Genomic DNA, 23,081 nt, shown 5'->3' on the forward strand with positions numbered 1-23,081 from the left:
GGAATTGTGACGAAATTGCAACAGAATTGTGTTGATAGGCAACAGCTTGGGTCCATGTGTACTTCCTGTCAGCTGATACCATTCACATACACTGCAACCAGGAATAAACTGGGACACATTTAGAATGTTTACGGTTAAAATTGTGTCTAAATATTATATATTCGTGACATCACAAATTGACAGAAATCCTGGCAGCTTGTTTCAAATGCAGAGTTTCTGAATGTGGGATGTGTGTATTTCCCTGTTGATTGAATGTTCCGATACTTTCACAGTATTTAAATATGACTTAAGCCTGCTTTATAATAAAAAAAGCAACATGAAAATCTCACTTTTTTAAAATATGGGACCTTTAAAAGGAGATTTTCCAAGTATTTAATACTCTTATCAACATGGGAGTGGGCAAATATGCTTACTTTATGCAAATGTATGTATATATTTATGGTTGGAAATCAATTACCAACACAAAACAATGACAAATATTGTCCAGAAACCCTTACAAGTATAAAAAAGCATTAAAAAATATGTTCAAATCATGACATGGCAAACTCAAGCCCAACAGACAACAACAGCTGTCAGTGTGTAGTTTGCAAAATGTCAAGTTCTGTGCACAATGTCTACTCACCTTTACATTTTGCCATTGGCTATTACCTATCTCCCTATTTTGTTAGCACTGCAACAAGGGAACCATTTTCAACATTCACAGACGTTATGTCTGACATTTATCATAAAGCTTGTTGAAGACAATTGCTAAAAAACAACAGTCAAAAGCCACTACGTAATGCAAAGATTGCGTCAGGACTGTATGCAGCCATGAGCCAATCACAGCATCCCATTTTGGGCGGACTATTTGAACATGTCAAACTGCTGCTCTCTGATTGGCTTAGAGAGACGTCAATCAAAGGGGGATCGTCTCATGTAATAGAGGGGGTATATTTCGATTCCAGTCGCATTTATCGGCGAATTAAAGATTGACTATTAATTTAAAGAGACGATAATATTAAAAATAAAGTTAAAACGACACCAAAAACATTAACTGTACGCTTTATTTTATACCGTTATGCCAAAAAGGGGGTTGATTTCTATTACTGAACCCCTAGCGTTTGATTGGTTTCTACCGTCTGACGTAGGTAGATGGGCGTGATCATTATGAACATCAACAAAAGAGAGAAGAAGAGAAAGGAGAAAGAAGACGAGACAAGACAACAGAGATGTGGATTTAACCTGCAATAAAACAGGTAAAACCTTTAACATATATTACAATTATACTTAGACTACGCTAACTAACGTTAGTTCCTATGTTTTTCCTGCTTGTCTGTTGTGAATCCGTCTCCTGTGCAAAACAGAGCTTTTTAACTCGATTATATTCAAAAATAAACCACTATAAGCACATTTTAATCGCTCTAAAGCATTAATACCGCACTATAATCTATAATGTATGTGTTGTTATTGATTATGGTGTTGAAAGCTATAGTTTAATAGACCCTTTTAAGGTTTCAGTGGACGAAAAAGAGCAGCCCCTCCCCCGCTCCTACCAGAGAGGATTTAACAACGATAGCTACAGCTGCGGTTATTGTTAGCTTACTCGGGTTATAATCAACTATTATGATAAAACCAGGGGATTCACAGCCTAGTGGGTTATGATTTTGTGTGTTTTAGGTTGTTAAGTAACAGAGAGAAGCTTGAGAAAGCAGTTGTTTTTCTGGAGAAAGCGTCTAGCAGAGGAAATCTGACACCGGAGCCCAGCTGAGGGAAGTGGGCTGGGCTCTGAGCTGTGACCCCTCTGGTAGGGCTGAGAGCAAATGTAGGCCAAATATACAGTAACAGTTATAGTAGGAATACAGCAAAGATAGCACTAAAGATTATTTATTTATTTTAATACCAAACATGGATAAATAATGGAATTATAAAAGCTGCCCAGTTATTCTTGTTTCTTCCTTTTTTATGCACACTTTTTAAATAATAGCTGTGAAACCAAAGCTGTTGTTTGATACTGTTTCAAAATGTGTTATTATTTAAAATTACTATTATTTTCATTATAGATTAAACTGATTATGTTTGCTTTTAATATTTGCTTTTACTGCCAAGACCTGCTCAACTGTTTTTCGTTGTTTTGACAATGACAATAAAGTCTCTATTCTATTCTATTAATGGTTTGGTTTACACATTTTTAAATTGTTTCTTTTGTTTAAAGCTTATATTGTACAATAGTAGAATTTAAATTATTTTATTCTAACGTTTTTATCTATTCTTTTGTTATTTTACTGCTTATTTGCACCAACAAAACCAAAACAAATTCCTAGTGTATACCTCATACACCTGGCAATAAACACAATTCTGATTCTGATATATATATATATATAATAAATAGTGTAAACTTTCCAGAGCCAGAGGTGATGTTTTCAGGTGTATTTACATGAGAAGCCAGAAGCTTGATTATTATTATTATTTTTTTTTTTTTTGATTAATTATGGTGGTACAGGTTTATTATATTTGTATTTTGGACTGGTCGGAGAACCTTTTGACATAAAATACTTGGCTATGTTTTGGAACTAAACCTGGGTGCTTTCCTGTTTTGCAGTGAAAATACTGTGGTAAAAAACAAGAGATCACTTCCTCCTGTGCCAGCTGAGTCATGGACGCCTTCAAGCTGATGAAGGAGCTGAGGGTGAACTATGAGCAGGAGGCTTATTATCTCCCTAAAGAGACGGGGCTGAGCCTCATCGAATCCACGACAGAGGTGAGCACGTCTGAAAAAAATTTATCATTAATCCACAGCATGGTCGGAAAATGGGAAATGTCCCAAGTCTAGTAGTATGACAAGCAAGCCTCTTCAATACTTTTCTGCCAAAATGTAAGTCGTCATCGGAGTGTGTGGCAGGTAAACCAGGTCGATCAACAGCACGTCTTTGTTTTCCAGGATGACAGGTGGATCTCGGCCAAGTGCAGAGATGCCAAAGTGGAGGACCTGTGGAGTCTGACCAGCTTCTTCGGTTACAGCACGCAGACCTTCGTCCTGGCTGTTAACCTGCTGGACAGATTCCTGGCCATGATTAGGGTACGAGATGCTCACACCTGATAGTACCAGACATTGGACACGTTAGCTTTCACTTTTAACGGGGCCTGGTGACATATTGGCTGCTCATGCGGTTTGTAAAAGCGTTGAAACCTGAACAGAAGATGTAGGAGTAAAGAAGTTGTAAACAAAGAAACTGATTAATTCAGTTAAAAGAATTCAGCTTTAAATTATATCTACACTACAATGTTTACAGAAAATGAACACAGGATTAATAAAAAACAACATTCCTCATTTGTAAATTATTTTACTTCCTACTTCCTTAATCAGTTCGTTACTGAATAATAAATCAAATGCAGTGAGTTAAATGATTTTGTTGCTGATCTTACGTGAAGTTTTTACTCAACCAGTCATTTCCAAACACTTTCTTACTCACGTGTCGTCCACCTCAGATCCAGCAGAAGCACCTGTCCTGCGTCAGCATCAGCTGCCTCCACATGGCGGCCAAAGTGACGGAGGAGGAGTGCGACCTGGCGCCCACCGACGAGCTCATCCGCATCGGCCAATGCCGGTTCACCGTGTCCGACCTCTGCCGCATGGAGAATATCGTCGCCGAGAAGCTCGACTTCAAGTCCAAAGCCATCACTGCCTTAACCTTTCTGCACTTGTACCACCAGATCGCACTTTCGCACTCCACAGACAGGTGAGACCACCGCGTACAGGGAATTATGGGGTAACTGTAGTTGACATTCCTGCTGGTTGTTATCAGCTGTTAGATTTATTGGTGTCAGTACTTGTAGAGACTTGAACCTTGCTGCAGATACATATAATCCATCAAAGTCAACATTTAGTCAAGTTTATCTTCTGCCTCAGCTACAAACACAACGTTTGTTTACAGGCCTTGTTGGGGCACATTTGGGATTTGTTTCACATCTCTGAATGTCAAGATAAAATACCAGAGTTCAGTTCAGAGGGGTGTGTGAACGCAAAGATCTTCCCTTGATTTGATTGGCGGAGCTTCTCCACACCACTGCTTGTTTGTCACAGGCAGTTCCACCTGATGTAGGTCAGCTATCAGCGTCTGACTGAAGTGCACCGATAAGATTTGTTGTCGGATGCCGCTGGCACCAGCACCTCACACTTACATAACCTTGTCTTGTGTCTTAAAAAATGCTGTTTGCCTGGGAAACATCACTGACCTGAAAACACACCTAAACCTGACTCTCTGTGTGTGTTAACAGGAAGGAGACTCTGAGCCTGGAGAAGCTAGAAGCTCAACTTAAAGCCTGTCTGTGCCGGATCTCCTTCTCTAAAGCAAAGGTAGGAATTCACAACACAGGGTCAAAGGTCAGATAGGACTACAGTAGTTCAGCAGTCTAATGAGAGGCTCAGAATTTTTTTTTTTTTTTTAATATTGCTCTTAGTTTGACAACACTGAGACTGTTAAACAAGCCTCAGTCTGTTCATCCCTGCCACTTCTTCATTTCTCTTTCTGTCTGTTTGTCCATCCAGCCGTCCGTCCTAGCCCTGTCGCTCCTGAGGCAGGAGATCGAAGCCGCTCAGTCGGGGGACAAGTTGGAAATAGCCTATCACATCCAGAGACACCTAAAGGTAAACACGCATGACTGCGTTACACAACAACTCATCTCGGAAGGGAAAGTAACACCTGTGGAAACCTAATGGAACACCAAAAAAAAAGACGGTTTGCTTCCCACAACAGGGGGCAACAACACTCACAACAGCAGCCCGGAGCAAATTAATTTTTTAGAGGAAATGAGAGTCTAAAGGTTTAATGTCACAGGACTCTAGTGATTTTATAAAAGTAAAACTAAACGACTAAAACTACTGATCCAGGAAATGCCGAGCCGATACTACCAGTATCGGCTCGGCATTTCCATAAATAGTAACATGACAAACAACATTACATCAAGGCTTTATACTTCAAGGTGAGATTCCAGTATCTGGCTCAATGAAAGGGAAGTGAACACAACACAGAGAATATGTATAATCATATTCCGAATAGCAGCAGGAGTGGGTGTGGTGGTGGTGGTGGTGGGGTGGGGGGTGTCTATTTATTCTTGGCTCGGCTCTGGTCCACAACATTTCTACTGAGGACTGTGGTTATGTAACTGGTGTCTTGTGTTGTGAGTGTTCGTCTCCACACGGAAATGAGACTTTGAAATGCTTGCATTCATGGTGGGATTTCTGAAAACTCTGCCAAATGTTTGAGCTTGAATTGGTAATATTTTCAGGCTTTTCCACCCTCCTTTACCTAATTACCATCTTCAGTTAACATGCACTTCAACCTCCCTGCAACATATATATGTGGTGATATGGGAGCAGTATTTTTCCATAAGTTTGTATGTTGTTCAAGAAGCTTTGCTTTTTCAAATAATGTTCCACTAAGGAAATGTAACAGTACAGTATTTACATCCTAAATAGAGTTGAGATATTATTCTAGATCCTGGTGTGTTGCTCCCTCAACCCTCCCACTTATAAACGGGAGGTTTCAGGTGTTGCATGACTAGCTGATCAGGTTCCAGCACAAACCTATAGGCGCTGTTTTAACCTGGTTTCTCATAACCTCCTGACCTGGAAAAAAAAAGAAACCAGGTTACTGCTTACAGGGACATACGGCTATGTAATTAGATTAATATAAATGCACTGATGTCAGTCTGTGACGAGGGCAGAGGGCCAAACGGCTAAACTGAACTGCTGCTCTGGTTTCAGATTACGGACGGCGAGCTGCTGCTGTGGAGTGAGCGGGTGGCTCTGTGCCTGTCGGACTACGCCTCCCCTGAATGCAGCAAACCCAACCACAGGAAGCTGCAGTGGATTGTGTCGCGGCGGACCGCTCAGAACCTGCACAGCTTCCGCATCGTCCCTGAGATGCCCACCATCCCAGAGGATTGCTGGGACGAGAGCGAGAGGTAAGAGCCCCAAACACACCTGTGCAAGATACTAAAGGCCCAGACACACCAACCCGACATCAAAGAACTAGGTGCGATGAAGGCCTCCAGTTGCGTCGCTTCACGTCGCTTTTGTTTTGTTGTATTCATCAATTGAAAAGGGAAACAGTAAGGCGGAGGATGGCGGATGTACAAGCCGTTGTAATGATACGTACATGAAACAAAGCGGCATTTTCGCCAACCATTTTCACACCACTCTCACTCACCACTTAAAAACTATCCGTGTATTGGAATGATTCATTTAAGCTGAACATCTGGAGTGATTTCGCTCACCGACGGGCATTGCCGCCAATTCAACATGCTAAATCAGCCAAAAAACCTCAGACACAGGAGAATAGAGCCGACGGTGCGGGAAACACCGAAAAAACTAGGTCGACGGCCGACCGTCGGCTTGGTGGTTCAGGGCCTTAACGTTGAGAAGCAAAAATGTTTTCTGATACAAACACACTGAGTTCTTTGCTTCAAAGCAAACTTCCAACAATCAGACTCGGAATTGCTTAACTGAACTACGGACTGTGTTGGATTCAGTTTCATTGTGATGGAAACGTCAAACTGACATCATGTGATGACAGCTCACATCTGCTGTTAAATTCCAAACACTCCTGACGACAATAACAGAGGCATTTCAGGTATAAAAAAATAACCCAGACACACCTTGTGTGTCATACAAACATCACCGCTCGGAAACAGTGTATGAAGTAACCCAGTTAGTTTACCAGCAGTAGTCTTGCGGTGAATCATCTCATAGTTAGTTTTGATTTAGCTGGAAGTGAAAACTATAATCTTTTTCTAAAAACAAGGCCTCTAAGAGTCATTAGCAAATTTAAGTTTTTTTGTTTCAGTTTAGAGGGGGGCATTTTTTACAGTGTACTGTGTGTGCGTAACACTCCTTCTGTAACCAGCTGTGCAGCAACACACAAGTTTCTGGTGTTTTGTAACATTATGTCACACACACACACAGACCGGCCAACCCCCCCCCGACTGTCTGAGCTTGTCAAGGCCTCTCATATCTCCCAGCACTGCATGATGGGATGTGTGCGAGTCACTAATCACGTCCCACCACTGACAGACGTTTCCATGACGTCGCATGAGGCCAGAGGGCCTCGCCTTTATGTAACATGGAACTTCTGGAGAGTGCGTAACAAGAATAAAGAGGAACCGAAACATTAAAACTTTACCCAGCTGACAGCAGACAGTGATCATTAACCCAAAGAGCAGCTCAAACACAAACCTGCTGAACATTAATTTCCACACCTGAACTTTCAGCAGATGTTAACAGAGTCAGCTGAGTCAGACTTTAACTATCACAAGTCAGAACATGGTCTGCTTCTTTACTCATAAACTGTCTTCTGTCCCAGTGTGATATAAATCTTATTAAGGTCAGGAATTCTTAAATCCTCAGAGGGCAAACTGATGCTTATTTTCATTATTATATTTCCTCAATCATATTTGATTGTATTTCTTTATTTAGTTTTAATCCATATTTACCGTTTAATCCTTCAAACAACATAAATTATGACCAATGTCAACTTAAATCTGTCTGATCAACAGCCAAGAAAACGAAACAAATGTACCTAATTTACTTTAACATGTAGCTCACTATAACAAGAAAATATCTTGTTCTTTTATTGCCGATTTTCTTCAATAAGAACTCTTTGATTAATGAATAACTTTAGTGATTTGATTATCAAAATTTCAAGTTTGTTGACTAACCCACTATTTGACCTATTATCTACTACTACTACTATTCAGTATTCATATTAACATCATTATGACAAAACAGTTGTCAGTTCTTCTCTGCTCTCATTCAGACACACTTCTTCCTGAACTGTAAAAGTTAGTGATGCGTGAGTCAGGTTTTTTTTTTATGACCCGCACCCACCCGACCTGTTAATGGGAGCCAATCCGCACCGCCCAGCTCGCAAAAAATTTGCGTCAATCAACCACCTGAACCCGACCCGCAAACCACCAACTTTATGTATTAGCCTATAGTAGCACAACTGTCAGGACTGAGGTCTGAGACAAGCGCACTTGAGCGCAGCGGTGTGTGTGTGTGCAACGTCATCACACAGACACGTGAAATGATCGCGACCTCTTGACAGCGCATTACTTGGCGGTGGCACAGATCCTGTGTTCAAATGTTGTGCCGCCACCACGGCTGGTTTCTGTGTTTGTTTGAAAGAGAGAGAGAGAGGATGAGAAGGTGGACTATTGCATGCAATGTTTCTGTAAGTTATTAATAACTTACACGGAACGCTGCTTTGTCACCCGCCTGCCCGAACCTTTTCTAGTAAGGTTCTGTGTCACTCTACCTAGTACAGGTCAATCAACAGATTTAATCAGCTGTGTTATACAACTGTGTACTGACAGTATATCGTTGTGTGTGTGTCTCTACAGTGAGGACTCCTGTGAGGACATGATGAGTTCAGGTGAGGAGTCTCTCAGCAGCTCTCCGGGCAGCGACGCCGAAGGGCCCTACTTCCCTCTGCACCTCCGCCGCCAAAAACACCGCCAACACCTCCACGCCTGATGCCCTCCCCCCCAGTGCCTCGCCGTCTCATCCCCTTCCCCCTCTTTACCCAAAGTCTTTAATTTATTGTTCAATAAGCTCCGGTGCTGGTGGAGAGTCTCACAACAACAACAACTGGCAGCTGAGCAGTCCGGACTCTTCCTGGTAGATTTGTTTTAGTTTGTAGCCGTGTTGGTGCATGTTGAGATGTCACATTCCAGGATGCCAGATTTTTAAGGATATACAATGTATGTTAGATAACGTTTGGTCGACGTGGCGCAACGTCTGGTCTTTTAAAAAGGCGCTGAGCTAGCAGACCCTGCAGTCCGATAAGAAACTTCTCAACCTCAGACGTCTGTTCAGACCAGAAACTGTTCACGTTGTCGACAAGAAGATAATTTGCCAAAACGTGGTATTTATTTAATAGAATGTTTTTTTGGACTGTTATTAATCCAAGACTGCTTTTATTAAGGGTAGGAGTTTTCTTGATGTACAGAAGCTGAGAGCGACTGTGGGTGGTGATCAAAACGTTTAATTTATGACTTAAGACCTCTAATGTAAGGTACTGATTCTGAGATACAGACTCACTGAAGTCCTGATCACCACTAAACGGTCTTTATTTTCTAGTTAACAGGGTTGAAAAGTAAATTTGTTTGTCATTTCTTGAGGTAACTGCGTTGTGATCTCCTGACAGAGTGCGCACGTCTGCTCTCATCTTCTGTAGTAAACTTTTTATTTGCACAGTTTTCTTTTTATGTCATTTTGAAGTGTTAAATGGTCAGACTGGAGGTTTGACTTTGTGTCTTGGGGGTGAAACTCTGCTGTGTCAGAAGTTGTTCAGTGTGTTCAGTCAGGGTGACGTGCCTTGCTCAAAGGCAGCGGGGGGGCAGAGAGCGTTCAGGTTCAAACCCTGCTGATGAAAACATTTAATGAGTGTGTGTTTGTGGATGTGTGCACGTATGACCCTGGTTTAAAATGGTAGGATGTAGCTTACAAAAAAAAGTTTGGTGTTTTGAGACTGTTAGGTGAGAATGCTGTATGGAACTAAATGATGCCGACGGTGTTAAAAAAAAAGTCGAAAATTTCAAAAATGTAAAAAAAATGTTAATACAAAAACATGTAAAACTGTAAATGATGTACAAAAAAAAAAAAAATGTTAATAGTTCTTTTGTAGATATTAAGTTATTTATTCTCTTTTTGTCACTGTACTGAAAAAAAGTCTAAAATCTTATAAAAATATTATTTTTAATCTGTTGTCTGTCTTTTTCTTCTAAAAACAACAACCAGCTGTTTGGATTCATTTTATAACTCAAGCTGAAAGTATAAACCAGATGAGGCACATAACTGAACATAACTGATCTATTTAGACAACGATGTCACGGGGCGTGGTGACCAACAGAATTTAAATCCTCCAGCAGATATTGGTTTCAGTATGACGGAGCATTCAGGGCCTTCGTTGTCCACTGTGATAGGTTGACAGATATTAAAATATTCATCAATGCATAGGAGCATGAAAAGACACTAATTTGATATATTTCAACAACCATTTTAGATATTTTGTCACAAAATTCACACCTGAAACAAAGTAAAATAGTTCCACAGTGGCCCTGATACTAGGTTGAATTTGGCAAACCGTGAGACTTCTAACATTAATCAATCGTCAGACTAGAGTACTGCAACATGGCCACGAAAAATGAAACAAAACTCTTGTTTTCAATGCTGACATTTGTCATGTTTGTTATATAATTGTTCATTAGAATGGAAATCCCTTTAGTAAACCAAATGGTTGAACATTTCATTTCAAGTTTTTTTTTTCACGTGGCCCTTTTTGTCTTTGAGAATACCGTGTAAAGCTTTTACCATGTCCTGCTGTTTTTCAATGACAACCCAAATATTCTTTGAGTGATTTTATTCAAATCAGTTCTGTTTTGTTTAGAGAAGCAGATGTAGAAAGGTTTCATAAAAATAATTTATCACAGTGAGCGAGGTATACTTTCATTTACCTAAGTAAAAAATAACCGAGTGAGTTCTGTGAAACAGAATTGGAAAATAGAAATTTCAAAGGAAACCCAGACTTTCTGTAAAAAATAAGCTTTCACTTTCACACTCACATTCGTACACAAGGTCACAATTATTGCCAGATTTAGACAAATCAGGAAATCCCGGTCTAGAAACGTCATATTTTAGTACTTAGAAGTAAAAACTGTTCCTGTTTTCACACCAAAAACAACGAGATGATTGAGTCCTTTCATTCCAACACATAAAAGCAATGTCTTTTTTTGTAATCATTTAACAGTCATCATTTAGAGTTAAATGTCACCTGCAGTGTGAACACCTCATCATGATGCAAAGAATGAATGACTGCTCATTTGATCTTACATTACATTGCACACACACAAGGGATATGACATCAGCAAACAAACGGCACAAACCACAAAACAAAGATAATAAACTGCACTGAGTCCTACCAAACCAGCCGGCAGTTGGTCTTCTTCAGCCAGTCTGCAGACGTCTTCAGGGATCAGCAACAGTGCCAGGGATCCTTTTCCAACATGCAGTCAGTTCATCCACTTCCATAAGATCCTGTTTGCATGTTAATTTTTTTGTATGTACAATCCCAGTGAATAATACCGATATAAATCCATCTTTACAAATCCTGAGGCAGCTGAAGAAGCCGGAAATCAGAAAAACGTTCCTTGAGACTGTTTTTTGTTTTCCTGAGATCAGGTACTCCAAACGATACACTCCCCCTCCGTGTGACGGACAGACCGACCAGTGAATCAAAATCCCATTCGAGACTTTCTCTTGGGTTGCGACGCCTGCGACGCCTGCGACGCCTGCGACAGCCCCAGCCGACCCTGTGAACTCTGGGACTGGAAGAAACCCGACCAGACGGGGGCGTCCTGGGACAGATCCGTCCTGAGGCTCCTCTGGGAGGAGGACGAGGTCGCTGGTGGAGGTGGGGGGCGCGCGGCGCTCCCCTCTTCCAGGAAATAACTGTCATGCTGCGAGGGCTCATCCTAGAGACAGACCGGAAAATAAAGGAGGGCTGTCAAAGTTAACACGATAATAACACGTTATTATAACGTTTTGCATTGACTTTGTAAGAGATCGCACTGCGCGAAAAGTTTGCTTTGCTCTTGGTGTAAATGCGCCATTAGTGGCAGACCAACATGACACACTACTGAACACCTTCCTCTTACCTGTGGTGCAAACAGAGAGCTGAGGTAGTCCTTGACTGGACGTTTGTTTCTCCTCTGATTGGCTGGTGTGGAGTCAAGTTTTTGTGTCAGAGATGGGGTGAGGGCTCGGGAGCTGCTGGGGGTCTGCTGGTCACCTTGATTACATTTAACACTTTGAGGTGTGGGGGTCGGCGTGGGAACTGGAGTGTCAGTTTGCATGGTGGAGGGTGTTGCGGCTCTTGGTGTCCCACTCTCCGAAACGTCCTCCGGCTGGGACAGCTTACCTTCGGAGTCTGACCACGCCCCCTGGCTCGCGGCAGAAGACCAGCCAGTCGAATCGGAGAAATCGCTCAGCTCTGTCTGGTAGCTGACAGACGAGGTGAAGCTCCCGGAGAGCTCCATGCGTCGCCCGGAGGCTCTCTTCGCCTCCTTCTCCCTCCTCCTCTTCCTCTTCAGAGCCGCCACCTTCTCCTCCCTGTTCAGGCCCAGCTGGTCCTCCCACCACGCCCGCCACGCCTCCTCGCCCTGCCAGGAGAGGGTCAGGCGATGGCTGATCTGATCACTCCAGACTTCTGTATCCACCACATCTGGCACCATTACCACATCTGGAGCCCCGAGGGATGCAGAGACGGCGCCGTGAACCAGCAGCGAGCGCTTGGACATGCACGCTCTCAGATCACACCTCAGGCTCTGTACGCGCTTCGCTTCTGTCGAATCACTCGCTTCATCGTCAACACGGTGGAGCAGGTGTTCAGTTCCGAATGTGAGGTGCCGCAGGCGGCGTGGACGGGGCTTCTTTTCACGACTCCTTTTCATCAATTTCTGGAGCCAATGTTTCCACGTTACAAGAGTGGCGTCGCTGAGCTTTACGGCAGCCGGCCACTCTGAGCGACCCGAGCTGCTGACGGTTTCCTCCACACCGCCGGGTTCCTCAGTTCTATCGACGTTACCTTCAGCCACCTCTCCATCTTTCACACCTGCGTCCGATCCACTCACTTGATCCAGATCTGGATCATCGTTGACGACGACCTGCAGCCGCAGTCGCTTCAGGTTTCGACCTCTCCATCTGGACTCTGAATCCTCAGAACAAGTGTCAGAGTACACAATCAGCCCTTGTTGTTCCCTCTCTGGCGTTTCGGCCACAAACCTCGGCACAGTTGGATGCTGAGTCGGTCCGATTACGCTCTCATCGCTCGACGTGTCCGATATAACCAGTTGAGAAAGTGACTGAGGCCGTTTGGCTGTCTTTCTCCCTGAAGTTGTGGCTTCTTTCAGAGCTGGCTGTGGCGGCAGGTCGTCCTCTACTGCTGGAGGTCCAGAGGAGTCCGGCTGCTCAGGCTCCAGGATCTGGTAGAAGATATCTCCCGCCTCCGTCAGCTGTAGGATACAGATACACTCCTCGCCACCTGCCTCTCTTCCTCCTCTCTTCTGGATACAAGTCAGACCTGATAACAACACAAAAAGGTTCAGCCACATCATATATGTACGATTATCTTTTTAAAGTAATGCTGTGTTCAGACCCAGAGCCGCAGTCTTGAAAGGCAGGAGTGAGCAGAGGGGTACTCAGTTGGTTGCAATCGTCTATCCATACCTGCAGCAGGGGAGGACAATCTGCTGGTTGCGATGTCCAAGCGGTGAGGGATCTGGACAGGAAGGTGTTTCAGACTGTCTCTGGCTCTGAGCAGCGCCTGAGGAGGACCTTGACTAGAACAGGCCTCCGCTCTGCCTCCTGAAAACACGCACACACAGAGGGAGTTTAGTACAGATGTTTAGTACGGAACGTGAACACCCGTGAGATTCCAAAGGGACCAATACACTGAAACATTTAGCACTAATTTGTAGAAACATCAAAGTGGACTGACCTGAGTACTGCAGGAGTGCGATTTCCTGAGAGCTGTGGGAGCCCAGCAGGACCTTGGTGGTCCTAGCCCCGCCCACTGTTGAGCCAGAGGAGGCCGAGCCACGAACAGTGTGACAAAACATGGGTGGGGACTCCATCAGGTGATCCCACTTGAGCATGGGCGTGCAGGGGAAACGCTCGTCCATGATGTAGGCCGAGTACTGACGGAGAGAGAGAGAGAGAGAGAGAGAGAGAGAGAGAGAGAGAGAGAGAGAGGAATTAAAAATGCTTTCTGAAACTGAAAGAAAAAACTGCCATATGACACCCAGCAGAATGTATCAGCTGGACAGGTGCTTGGGTGGGATGATGGCTTGTGAGATCAGTGTTTTTGTATATCGACACACTAACGGAGTGGCGAGTCTCATGTAAATCATCTGATTGTGTCAAATCAGGCATCAGAATCTCCCTTGTTTAAATTAAAGTGGCATTAGGCAGAATATTTTTGGCATCATTGGGCAAAAATTCCATAATAACCTTTCAGCATTTTGTAATTCAAGTATTCTGAGAGAAAACTAGACTTCTGCACCTCCTCATGGCTCTGTTTTCAGGCTTAATAGTGCTGCTGTACCTGAGTGGTGATGAGGTGCTGGAAGGAGTGGACGTCTCCCAGATATCTGGACAGAATGAGTCTCTCCCCACTGCGACACTCGGGGGTGTTGCTGATACGAAACAGAGTGTGACTCGAGACAGGACTCGCCTGGAGGGACAGAGGAGGAAGGGAGGGGCAGAGGGATAGAGGACAAGAGTCCAAGAAATCAAATTACATTCAAAAGTCATCTGGTAAAGAAGGACACTAAAACGATTAAAATGATTCCCATGTTGTTCATTTACACGGTGAAAACAAACAGAAGCTAAACTCAGGCTTGTCCAAACTGAGACAACCACCACGATCTCATGTCTCACCCTGATGTCTGTGAGCTCCACCCCCGTCCTGTCTGCGTACAGCATCACCCTCGGGTGGGCGGAGAACTCGCACCAACGCCACGACGACTTGGCGTTGAAGTACAGGTTGTCGACCTCCTCCCGGACCTTCTGCATCCTGACGGCACAGAGAGTCACTTTCATTTTAATGGGACTTGAAACAGATTACACCAGTTATCTGTACGGAGAATAAGTACAAAAAACATTCTCACCCTCTGCCCACAGTCCACAGGTTTGCTGCTCCGCTCTCACTCGCCACCAGAACTTCACCTAAAACATGAGGACTGACAACACACAGCAGACAAGACGTCACTTTACACCTTCTCCTCGGTTGGAATATTTTTCATAACTTCCCGTCTCCGACCCTTGAGGCTGCAATTGAACTCCCACCCTGCAGCGGCGTTGATGCCTTGCTCCTCCCTCGTGATCCCTCACCTGACGCTGATGCAGGTCGCGACCTCTTTGGTGTTGACAACTTGCAGCAGACGAGGTTCGGTTCTTTCACTGAACCTCCAAACTCCACACAGGTGGTCCGATCGCACTGCAACACAACCTGCAAAAGACAAACATGTTAAAATGTGCACAGCCGGGGCATCACACTCCTGATGACATGTCTCAATGCTTCCTTGTTCTTACAGTCGTCGAGCAGAGAGGCAGAGCTGATCTGTCTGATGGGGCCTTTCAGCTGGAAGCTGAAGGAGTCGCTGCTGCTCCTGCTGGCGTCCAGACAGGAGGAACTTCCTCTGTGGTGCTGCAGCTCCACTCTGTGGAAGTCTGAGGTACTGCGTTAAGAAACAAAGGCAGCAGAAACACACAGCAGGAAGGACACCACTCTGTTTCACATCCTCACCCATTCATCAGTCTTATGTGTTATTGTTTTATATCACAAAAGAAATGGGTTGTAAATCTTTGTCTTAAAACTCTAGTATATGATCTGGTCTGCAGGATACTGAGGCAGTCGTGTCCCTGTTTTCCGGGGTAGATGAGGCAGCCACTCTGAGAGTCACTGCCGCTCTGTGAGAAGGGGACAAAGGCCAGAGCGCCCCCCGTGGCTCCTTCAGAGAACAGCATGCGGTCCCTCTGCTCCGTCAACTCCTCGTACAGCAGAGAACCCAGCAGCTCAGGAGGGACGGCGGGCACCACGTCCGACAGCAGGGTGCTGTACGTGTCCAGCAATCTGCAGGAATGGGACTTGGAGTACCTGGACAAGAGACACAATGTGACGAAATAAAACACCCATCAGACAAGCAGAGATATCCACTGATTGATCAGGTCCACTCACATCTTAATGTTCAGCATGTCGAGGACGTTTTTCACCTCATAGACTGAATTCCTGTGATATTTCTGCATAAAAACAACACGCAAACATTCTGATGACATTCTGTTTTCGGCAGTTCATCTTTTATACTGTATATCTATATTTAAATAATAGATGTTAATAATCTATCATGGACTGATTAGTCACCGCTTGTTAAATAATGACAGGTGGAGAAGCTACTAGCAATTTGAAGTGTACTTTACTTGTGTTTTGTTAATTAAGTTAGATTTAAAGGATTATTGATCAATAACTGATTCACTTTTCATATTTCAGTCTATAAAATCATAAAGCTTCCAGAGCACAAACTGATGTCTGTAACTTGTTTATTTTGTCTAACATGTATTCAAACAAACAAATACCTGAATGAATAAAAAAATAAAATAAACATAGAAAGTCTATTCTTGTGAATCTCACCTCTCTCGGTTCTGGTTTGAAATGTTCACTCAGAATTTCCCCCATGCACCCGAAGGCGTCCTGGCTGTGGTCCATGAAGAAGTTCTGCATCTAAATACAAATCCTGTTTAGAAAACTCAGAACACAAAACAAAAAGGCAAAAAAAAACTAACAAGTGCCGGGTCACTTAAGACCAGAGGTATGAAGCAATGTACACATGCATTTAAGGCTTAAAAAAGGTGCATAGTACACATCTCTTAAATCTGAGACAGGTTTGTTGTGTAGAACTGTTGCACTCACATGTTCTATGAAGTCCAGCGGATCTGGAGGCTTCAAAGGCCAAAGGAAAGCTGGAAAGAAAATGACAATAGATTTTTTTTTTTTAAATCAAGTGTACTCTCTGATCGGGAGGGTGAACAAGGACTGCTGTCCGAGACCTGAATGACCTCCAGTGAGGTAAAACCGGCTGACTGGGACTCACCATTTTTAGGAGACAGGAGGGGAACTGACACCGGCTCGGTGTGGCGCCATGTCTCCCCTCTGACCTGATGACTGGATGTAAATGACCAGCTTGAGAGAGGACCAGAGCTGCCCTGAAACCACAAACACACCAAAACAATAAGAAAGTCTGACAGTACAGATGACATCTTCAAAATTCTGATCCAGTCCTACTAACAGTCCAAAAATCACCACAGCGGAGAATCTGAAAGTAGATCATGTTGGTGTTTTTAACAAAATATAAATTTGTTATAATTATCAAAATGATCAGTAATATTTCCCATTTCTGCAACACACACAATAAAAGTTGGTCATGATAAAAAATTATTAAAACTCAATATCTCAGAATTTGGATTTACCACAGATATTTGTATCATGCATAACTTAACATTGATTTGTTTCTTTTCCTAGCAGAAATGTATGGAGGTTGGAACCTGACAAAATAAAATAATTAATTAATAAATAAATGACACTATAAATAAATATGTCATTAATTGTAGCAAAAATTATATTAAAGATTAAATGTGGCCATTTGATATTTCTGTATTAATATATATATACACTCTTTTGTTTAACTTTCCCTTTTATTTATTTTATATTTTTAAATGTATGTATTTATTTATGTAAAAAATAAATAAAAAATAAATGCAAAAATGAATTAATAAATAAAATAAATAAATAAAAGGGAAAATTAAACAGAGAAGAAAATAAACAAGGGGATATAATACACAGATCAATAAATAAAGAAGCAAATTAAAACCGAAATATCAATTTAAGTCACAGTTTATCAATCAATTAATGGCTACATTTATTTCCAATGTTATTTTTCCTACATTTAATGACATTTATTTATTTATGAAGTCATTGATTTATTTATTTTTTATTTTGGCAGGTTGCATCCTCCAAAGTAATGGGCTTCAAGAAGTTTCAACTGGTAAAACCAATGACACATTTTAGCAATATAACACTTTACATGATTCTTTTTATTTGGGGTATTTAAAAAAACTTCCTTTTATTTATTTGTACGTTTTTTGTTGCAAATGGTGTGTCCTGACTTAATAATACATTTCCTTACTTGATGCAAAACTATTATAACATCTTAATAACTATTAAAGACAGTGGTGATGGCTGAATAAAAATAAATTTCGAATATTATTAAATATTTTATTATTAATACATATATATATTATTATCATTATAATTATTATATTTAAATATGACAATTAATATTTATTTATTATTTTTTAAATTAAACGTTACAGTACTCGTTTACCCAATAAAATACGAGAATATTATTAATCATCATGGTTTGGAATAATATTTATTGGCTTATTAATAATAGTCATTGAGCTGACAGATGACTCACCTGAGGGTTGACTCGGCCATAGCTGCCCCAGGTTCCCGCACAGTGTTTCACGGCCGAGTCCGGCGGTCCACAGTTATAAAACGAAGGAAAAAGCTGCTGTGGGAACTGGTAATCCATTGTATTTGTCATTAACGAATTAAAACAACTGTCTGGGTTTCTAATGATACACGTGTCGTTGTTCCTTCACTCTCTCTCAGCGTGGTGTCTGGGAACAAGTCTGAACATGTTGTTCTCCGGCTCGGCTAACGCTAGCTCCTCCAGTTAGCTAGCTAACTAGCAGGAATAAACTAGTTTCTCGTCTTCTAATCATCGTGACACGCGTTCAGCACCTCGAACTACAAGTTGTACACGTGGACGCAAACATAGTAGTCCGAAAAAACATTAAAATTGTGGTGGAATTGTCCAAAATCCGCAGTGTATCGCAGAACACGTGCAGACTCGCGGCAATGACAGTCAAGCTCGCTGTGGCGCCAACTGAAAACAACAACAGTACGACTTCCGGTTGGTGTGATTTTGTTTTTTTATTTATTAATTTATTTTGTTTAACGAGGCAACACGTCAGATGATATGACATGCGAGATAAAAAAAAACCCCGTATAAAATAAAAAAAATAAGTATATCAAATAAAATCGACTTAAAAAACGTAGTCATCTGGACTTTTATTTTGAAGATAGGAAAAATATCGAGCAAGACCATCATGACTCTGGTGAACTTTCAAAATAAAATCGGAGCTTTCAACTGCATCTCGGGAGTTTGCCATGGGGTTTTCTTGGTGGAGTATTAATTAATTAAATTATTAATTTATTAGTTTTCAAATAATAATGATTATTAGAATGATGATGTAGCCAAGTGGAACTGACGTTGGGACCTGACTACAATAATAGAATTATAATAATAATAAAATAATAATAATAATAATAATAATAATAATAATAACAGCAACCAAAACAACAACAATAAAAAAATAAAAATAATGATAATTATTAATAATAATAATAATAATAATAATAATTATTATTAATATTGGTCAAACTATTGTTTTCAAAGTCAATAATGAACTTTCGTGCTTAAAGGTTAAGCAGCTAAATAAAATAAATAAATAAATAAATAAATAAAATTAATAAAATAAATCTACAACCTCACAATACACACAATGAATGGAGATGGAGTACGAACACACAGCGTGCTGCATTTATTTAGTCTAGTTTCAGACTGACATTGAGAATTAAGGTATCAATGTCAGCTTCCGAATGAAATGATTTACTAAATAAAAATAAAAAAAACAAAAAATAAAATCCAATAAAATAAAATGAAATAGATAGTAATATTAAAAAAAAAAATGAAATAAAAAATAATTGGTTGATACAAAAATAGCTGCAGAAATTAGGGAATGTAATAAGGGGGATTATTTCCTCCGCGTTATGTTTTTTTGTACTCTCTTGCCTTTACTAAAATCTGCATCTTTGTATCTACTACTTTGTTTATTCATATGTTCATTCATTTGTGATTATTTTTAATCGTATATTAACTAAAAAGCCATATATACTAGTACAAATAACGAGGAAATTCTCATGCTTGAAAAACGAATACTGCAGGATTTTACTTTGAAAATATGAGACCGGATGCGTCTCTCAGTTGTCAGGTGATCAGCTCACCGGACAGATCGGTTAGTCGGTGGCACAAGCGTCTAAAAATAAGACGAAAAGGGGGATTCTTTCTGTTTTTTATTCACCACGGAGGGAAATAAATCGTCGATACATCTTCTATTATAAGGAAATGTCCCAGTAGGACTTGTTGTGGTACGTAAATACTGTTTTAAACGTTGTGTTTTGATTCCGTTAGCCGTGTTGCTAACCCGGAAGTCGCGACATTGCAGGTATACAGGTTTAGCCGTTAGCTCAGTTATGTCCTCTAACAGCTGATCATCAGTGACAGTCAGCTTTCAGTCTAAATGTCTGCAGAGTTAGTGTCAGTGGCTGTTATGCATCTGAATTAAATGCAATCTCCCCTTTTACTCCTGCTGCACAGCCTGCAAAAATAATATTAAAAATAAATGTAGTATTAATTAATTGATAAAATGTGACAAATTGATATATCTGTATTAATTTTGATTCTTTATTTATATATATATTTATTAACTCCTTTGTTTAATTTTCCCTTTAATTTATTTTATATTTTTAAATGTATGTATTTATTTATTAATGTAAAAATAAATATACAATAAATGCAAAAAGGAATTAATAAATACAAATAAATAAATAAAAGGGAAAATTAAAAAGAGGAGTAAATAAACAAGGGAATTAATACAAAGATAAAATATATAGTTGTATGTCCTCTAACAGCTGATCATCAGTGACAGTCAGCTTTTAGTCTAAATGTCTGCAGAGTTAGTGTCAGTGGCTGTTATGCATCTGAATTAAATGCAATCTCCCTTTACTCCTGCTGCACAGCCTGCACAAATAATATTAAAAATAAATGTAGTATTAATTAATTGATAAAATGTGACAATTTTATATTTCTGTATTAATTTTGCTTCTTTATTTATATATATTAACTCTTTTGTTTAATTTCCCCTTAAATTATAAATGTATGTATGCATTTATTTATTTATTAATGTAAAAATAAATATAAATTAAACGCAAAAATGAATTAATAAATACAAATAAATAAATAAAAGGGAAAATTAAAAAGAGGACTAAATAAACAAGGGAATTAATACAAAGATAAAATATATAGTTGTATGTCCTCTAACAGCTGATCATCAGTGACAGTCAGCTTTTTGTCTAAATGTCTGCAGAGTTAGTGTCAGTGGCTGTTATGCATCTGAATTAAATGTAATCTCCCTTTACTCCTGCTGCACAGCCTGCAAACCTGACTGTAACACCAAGGTTAATTATGCAAATATAGTTAAAAAAAACAGTGTTTTGATGTTTAAGTGTGCACTTAAACTGTGTGTTGTTGATTTTTGTTAAAGGGTCACTGCTGTTTCTGTGTCTGTCTTCGTGACAGGACAGTGACTCGTGACTCTTTGATGGTGTACATTCATGTCGGACTGGATGTATGACATGACTAATTTATTAGTGTAACGTTACTGATTTGACAGGTCCTAATGGTTGTGTATACTGGGAGTAATGTCTCTTGGAGTATATCGTCTGTCTGTATGTTCTGTACACATAATAATTTGCAAACATGCTATGTGTTTAACATCTTTAGCAGCCATATGGCTACCAGTCTTGGTGGAAAAATTATATAAATCAGAATCAGCTTTATTGGCCAAGTATATGTGTACCCATAACAAGGAATATTGCAATTTCGGTGGTACACGCCATAGACTGGGTACACACAGTTCCAATAGAAATAGAGAGACATAGAGCTAAAAACAGGACAACAAAGATAGATAAAAATAAACATCATTTACATAGAACTAATATGTAATGTAGGCTACATGTAAAAATAGGTACCAAAAATAAATGTACTGCTAGTCTAAAGATCAATGCCTCATCATTTTCATTTTCGTCTGTCTGATTTTGTCCCTCTGTGCCTCTCTTTTTAACTGTCACCTCTCTTTCCAGACACATCAGCATAATGTCGGGGAACAACTTGGTTCTACCCATAGTGCTCTGGGGCCGCACGGCTCCCACCCACTGCATCAGCAGCCTGCTGGTGATGGACGACTTCAGCACCATCATCACCGGCTGCCATGACGGACAGATCTGCCTCTGGGACATGACACCTGAGCTGGAGGTACTGATGAGAGGGAATGTGGTGGTGGGGGTTTTTCACCTACAACTTCTTTACTCTGCTCCTCATCGTCTTATTATAACCCCCCGGCTCTTTTGTTTTCTGCTCAGATTTGTCCCAGGGCCATGTTGTTTGGTCACACAGCCTCCATTACCTGTCTGTCTAAAGCCAGTGCGTGCAGTGACAAACAGTACATTGTCAGCGCATCAGAGAGCGGGTGAGTACAGACAGACAAGTCAAATCACCTTCGAAAGCATTGGCGTGAATGCTATAATGTAAACGAGTGAGGCGGGTCTGGCGTTCCTGTAGAGCATGACAGAAGAGATGATACACACGTTCTAGATATGAACCCCCAGGATGCAAGTTTAACTGCAGATCTTTTTCTACTCATTTATGTCTAACTTCAGCCTGTTCATGTTTCCAGAGAGATGTGTTTATGGGATGTGAACGATGGACGCTGTATTGAGTTCACCAAACTGGCCTGTGCTCACACTGGCATACAGGTAAGACACACACACACACACACTCACACACCCTATTTTCTCAAATAAAAGCTTGTATTCAAATCCTGCCTTATGGCGCATTCACACCAAGCAAACTCTGTGTATAAATGTATGTTTATAAACCACAGACTGTCTATGGTATAAACAACAGCGTTGCTGCCGTATTTATGTCTATATGACTTTATCTTTAGTGTTGCAGGCTGGCACTGATCGATCCGAACACCATTCAGAAAACAAGCATTTAAAAAGTTGTTTGCTTGTTGTCTTGCTGACAGACATGACAAAGCATAATCTCAGACTTTTACCAATCGGCATCATCATGTAGTTATTTCTGCATCGTTTTGATCCTTTTATTGCAATTAAACCACAGCACAATCTGTTTATTTTGGGTTCATACTGCAGGAGCGACGTGTGGCTTGCTAAATACAGTCAGTGCAATGGTGAAATTCAGTGCCACAGGGTGATGTCCTGAACCCAGACATGACGGCGTTTGTTTTTCTGCCATATCTGGGACTTCCACAACATGTACAACGCAGCAACAGTGGTTATTTCTCCCATGGTTGATGGTGGAAATAAAAGTCGTTGGGATCTATGGAGTCAAGCTCCTTCTCCTCTCTGGTGCGTTAGTAACGCGAATGGACACAAATAATACTGGCGGTCCAACTTGTGCAAGTAAAGCGAAGCGAAAATTTGCGTCGCTCTTGATGTGAACGGAACATTAGTCTCACATAAGCACAACCAGATATAAAGGCCAGTCGCAAATGGTTT

General features: G+C 41.0%; 3 protein-coding genes across 5 annotated transcripts in view; 2 read left to right on the forward strand and 1 right to left on the reverse strand.

The window, feature by feature from the left end:
• The first annotated feature begins 1,127 nt into the window (after positions 1-1,127).
• On the forward strand, positions 1,128-9,740 carry ccng2 (cyclin G2). Its single transcript, XM_074618785.1, has 8 exons — positions 1,128-1,235; positions 2,579-2,737; positions 2,918-3,055; positions 3,466-3,716; positions 4,255-4,333; positions 4,526-4,624; positions 5,744-5,943; positions 8,380-9,740. The coding sequence occupies exons 2-8, from the start codon at positions 2,633-2,635 to the stop codon at positions 8,510-8,512; spliced, it is 1,005 nt and encodes a 334-aa protein (XP_074474886.1). The 5' UTR covers positions 1,128-1,235; positions 2,579-2,632; the 3' UTR covers positions 8,513-9,740.
• Positions 9,741-10,385: 645 nt separating this feature from the next.
• Positions 10,386-18,533, reverse strand: taf1c (TATA-box binding protein associated factor, RNA polymerase I subunit C). Of its 2 annotated transcripts, XM_074618781.1 has the most exons (15): positions 18,070-18,533; positions 16,687-16,798; positions 16,506-16,555; positions 16,227-16,316; positions 15,777-15,838; positions 15,445-15,695; positions 15,131-15,268; positions 14,930-15,047; positions 14,707-14,778; positions 14,477-14,612; positions 14,142-14,270; positions 13,536-13,734; positions 13,265-13,402; positions 11,695-13,118; positions 10,386-11,511 (listed from the first exon to the last, which is right to left on the reverse strand). In XM_074618781.1, the coding sequence occupies exons 1-15, from the start codon at positions 18,196-18,198 to the stop codon at positions 11,272-11,274; spliced, it is 3,288 nt and encodes a 1,095-aa protein (XP_074474882.1). In that variant the 5' UTR covers positions 18,199-18,533; the 3' UTR covers positions 10,386-11,271. The 2 variants fall into 2 exon arrangements, with proteins under 2 accessions (XP_074474882.1, XP_074474883.1); XM_074618782.1 differs by lacking the exon at positions 15,777-15,838 and having other exon boundaries at positions 18,070-18,524.
• A 1,168-nt stretch (positions 18,534-19,701) lies between these two features.
• Positions 19,702-23,081, forward strand: part of wdr7 (WD repeat domain 7) — a 101,778-nt gene continuing 98,398 nt past the window's right edge. For both annotated transcript variants that reach the window (XM_074618786.1, XM_074618787.1), the window contains exons 1-4: positions 19,702-19,868; positions 21,642-21,813; positions 21,921-22,027; positions 22,235-22,313. In XM_074618786.1, coding sequence (XP_074474887.1) covers positions 21,655-21,813; positions 21,921-22,027; positions 22,235-22,313 — 345 coding nt within the window. In that variant the 5' untranslated portion in view covers positions 19,702-19,868; positions 21,642-21,654. The remainder of the gene's footprint in view (positions 19,869-21,641; positions 21,814-21,920; positions 22,028-22,234; positions 22,314-23,081) is intronic.

This window comes from Sebastes fasciatus, chromosome 19 (genome assembly GCF_043250625.1).
Source record: "Sebastes fasciatus isolate fSebFas1 chromosome 19, fSebFas1.pri, whole genome shotgun sequence".
NCBI classification, from domain to species: Eukaryota; Metazoa; Chordata; class Actinopteri; order Perciformes; family Sebastidae; genus Sebastes; species Sebastes fasciatus.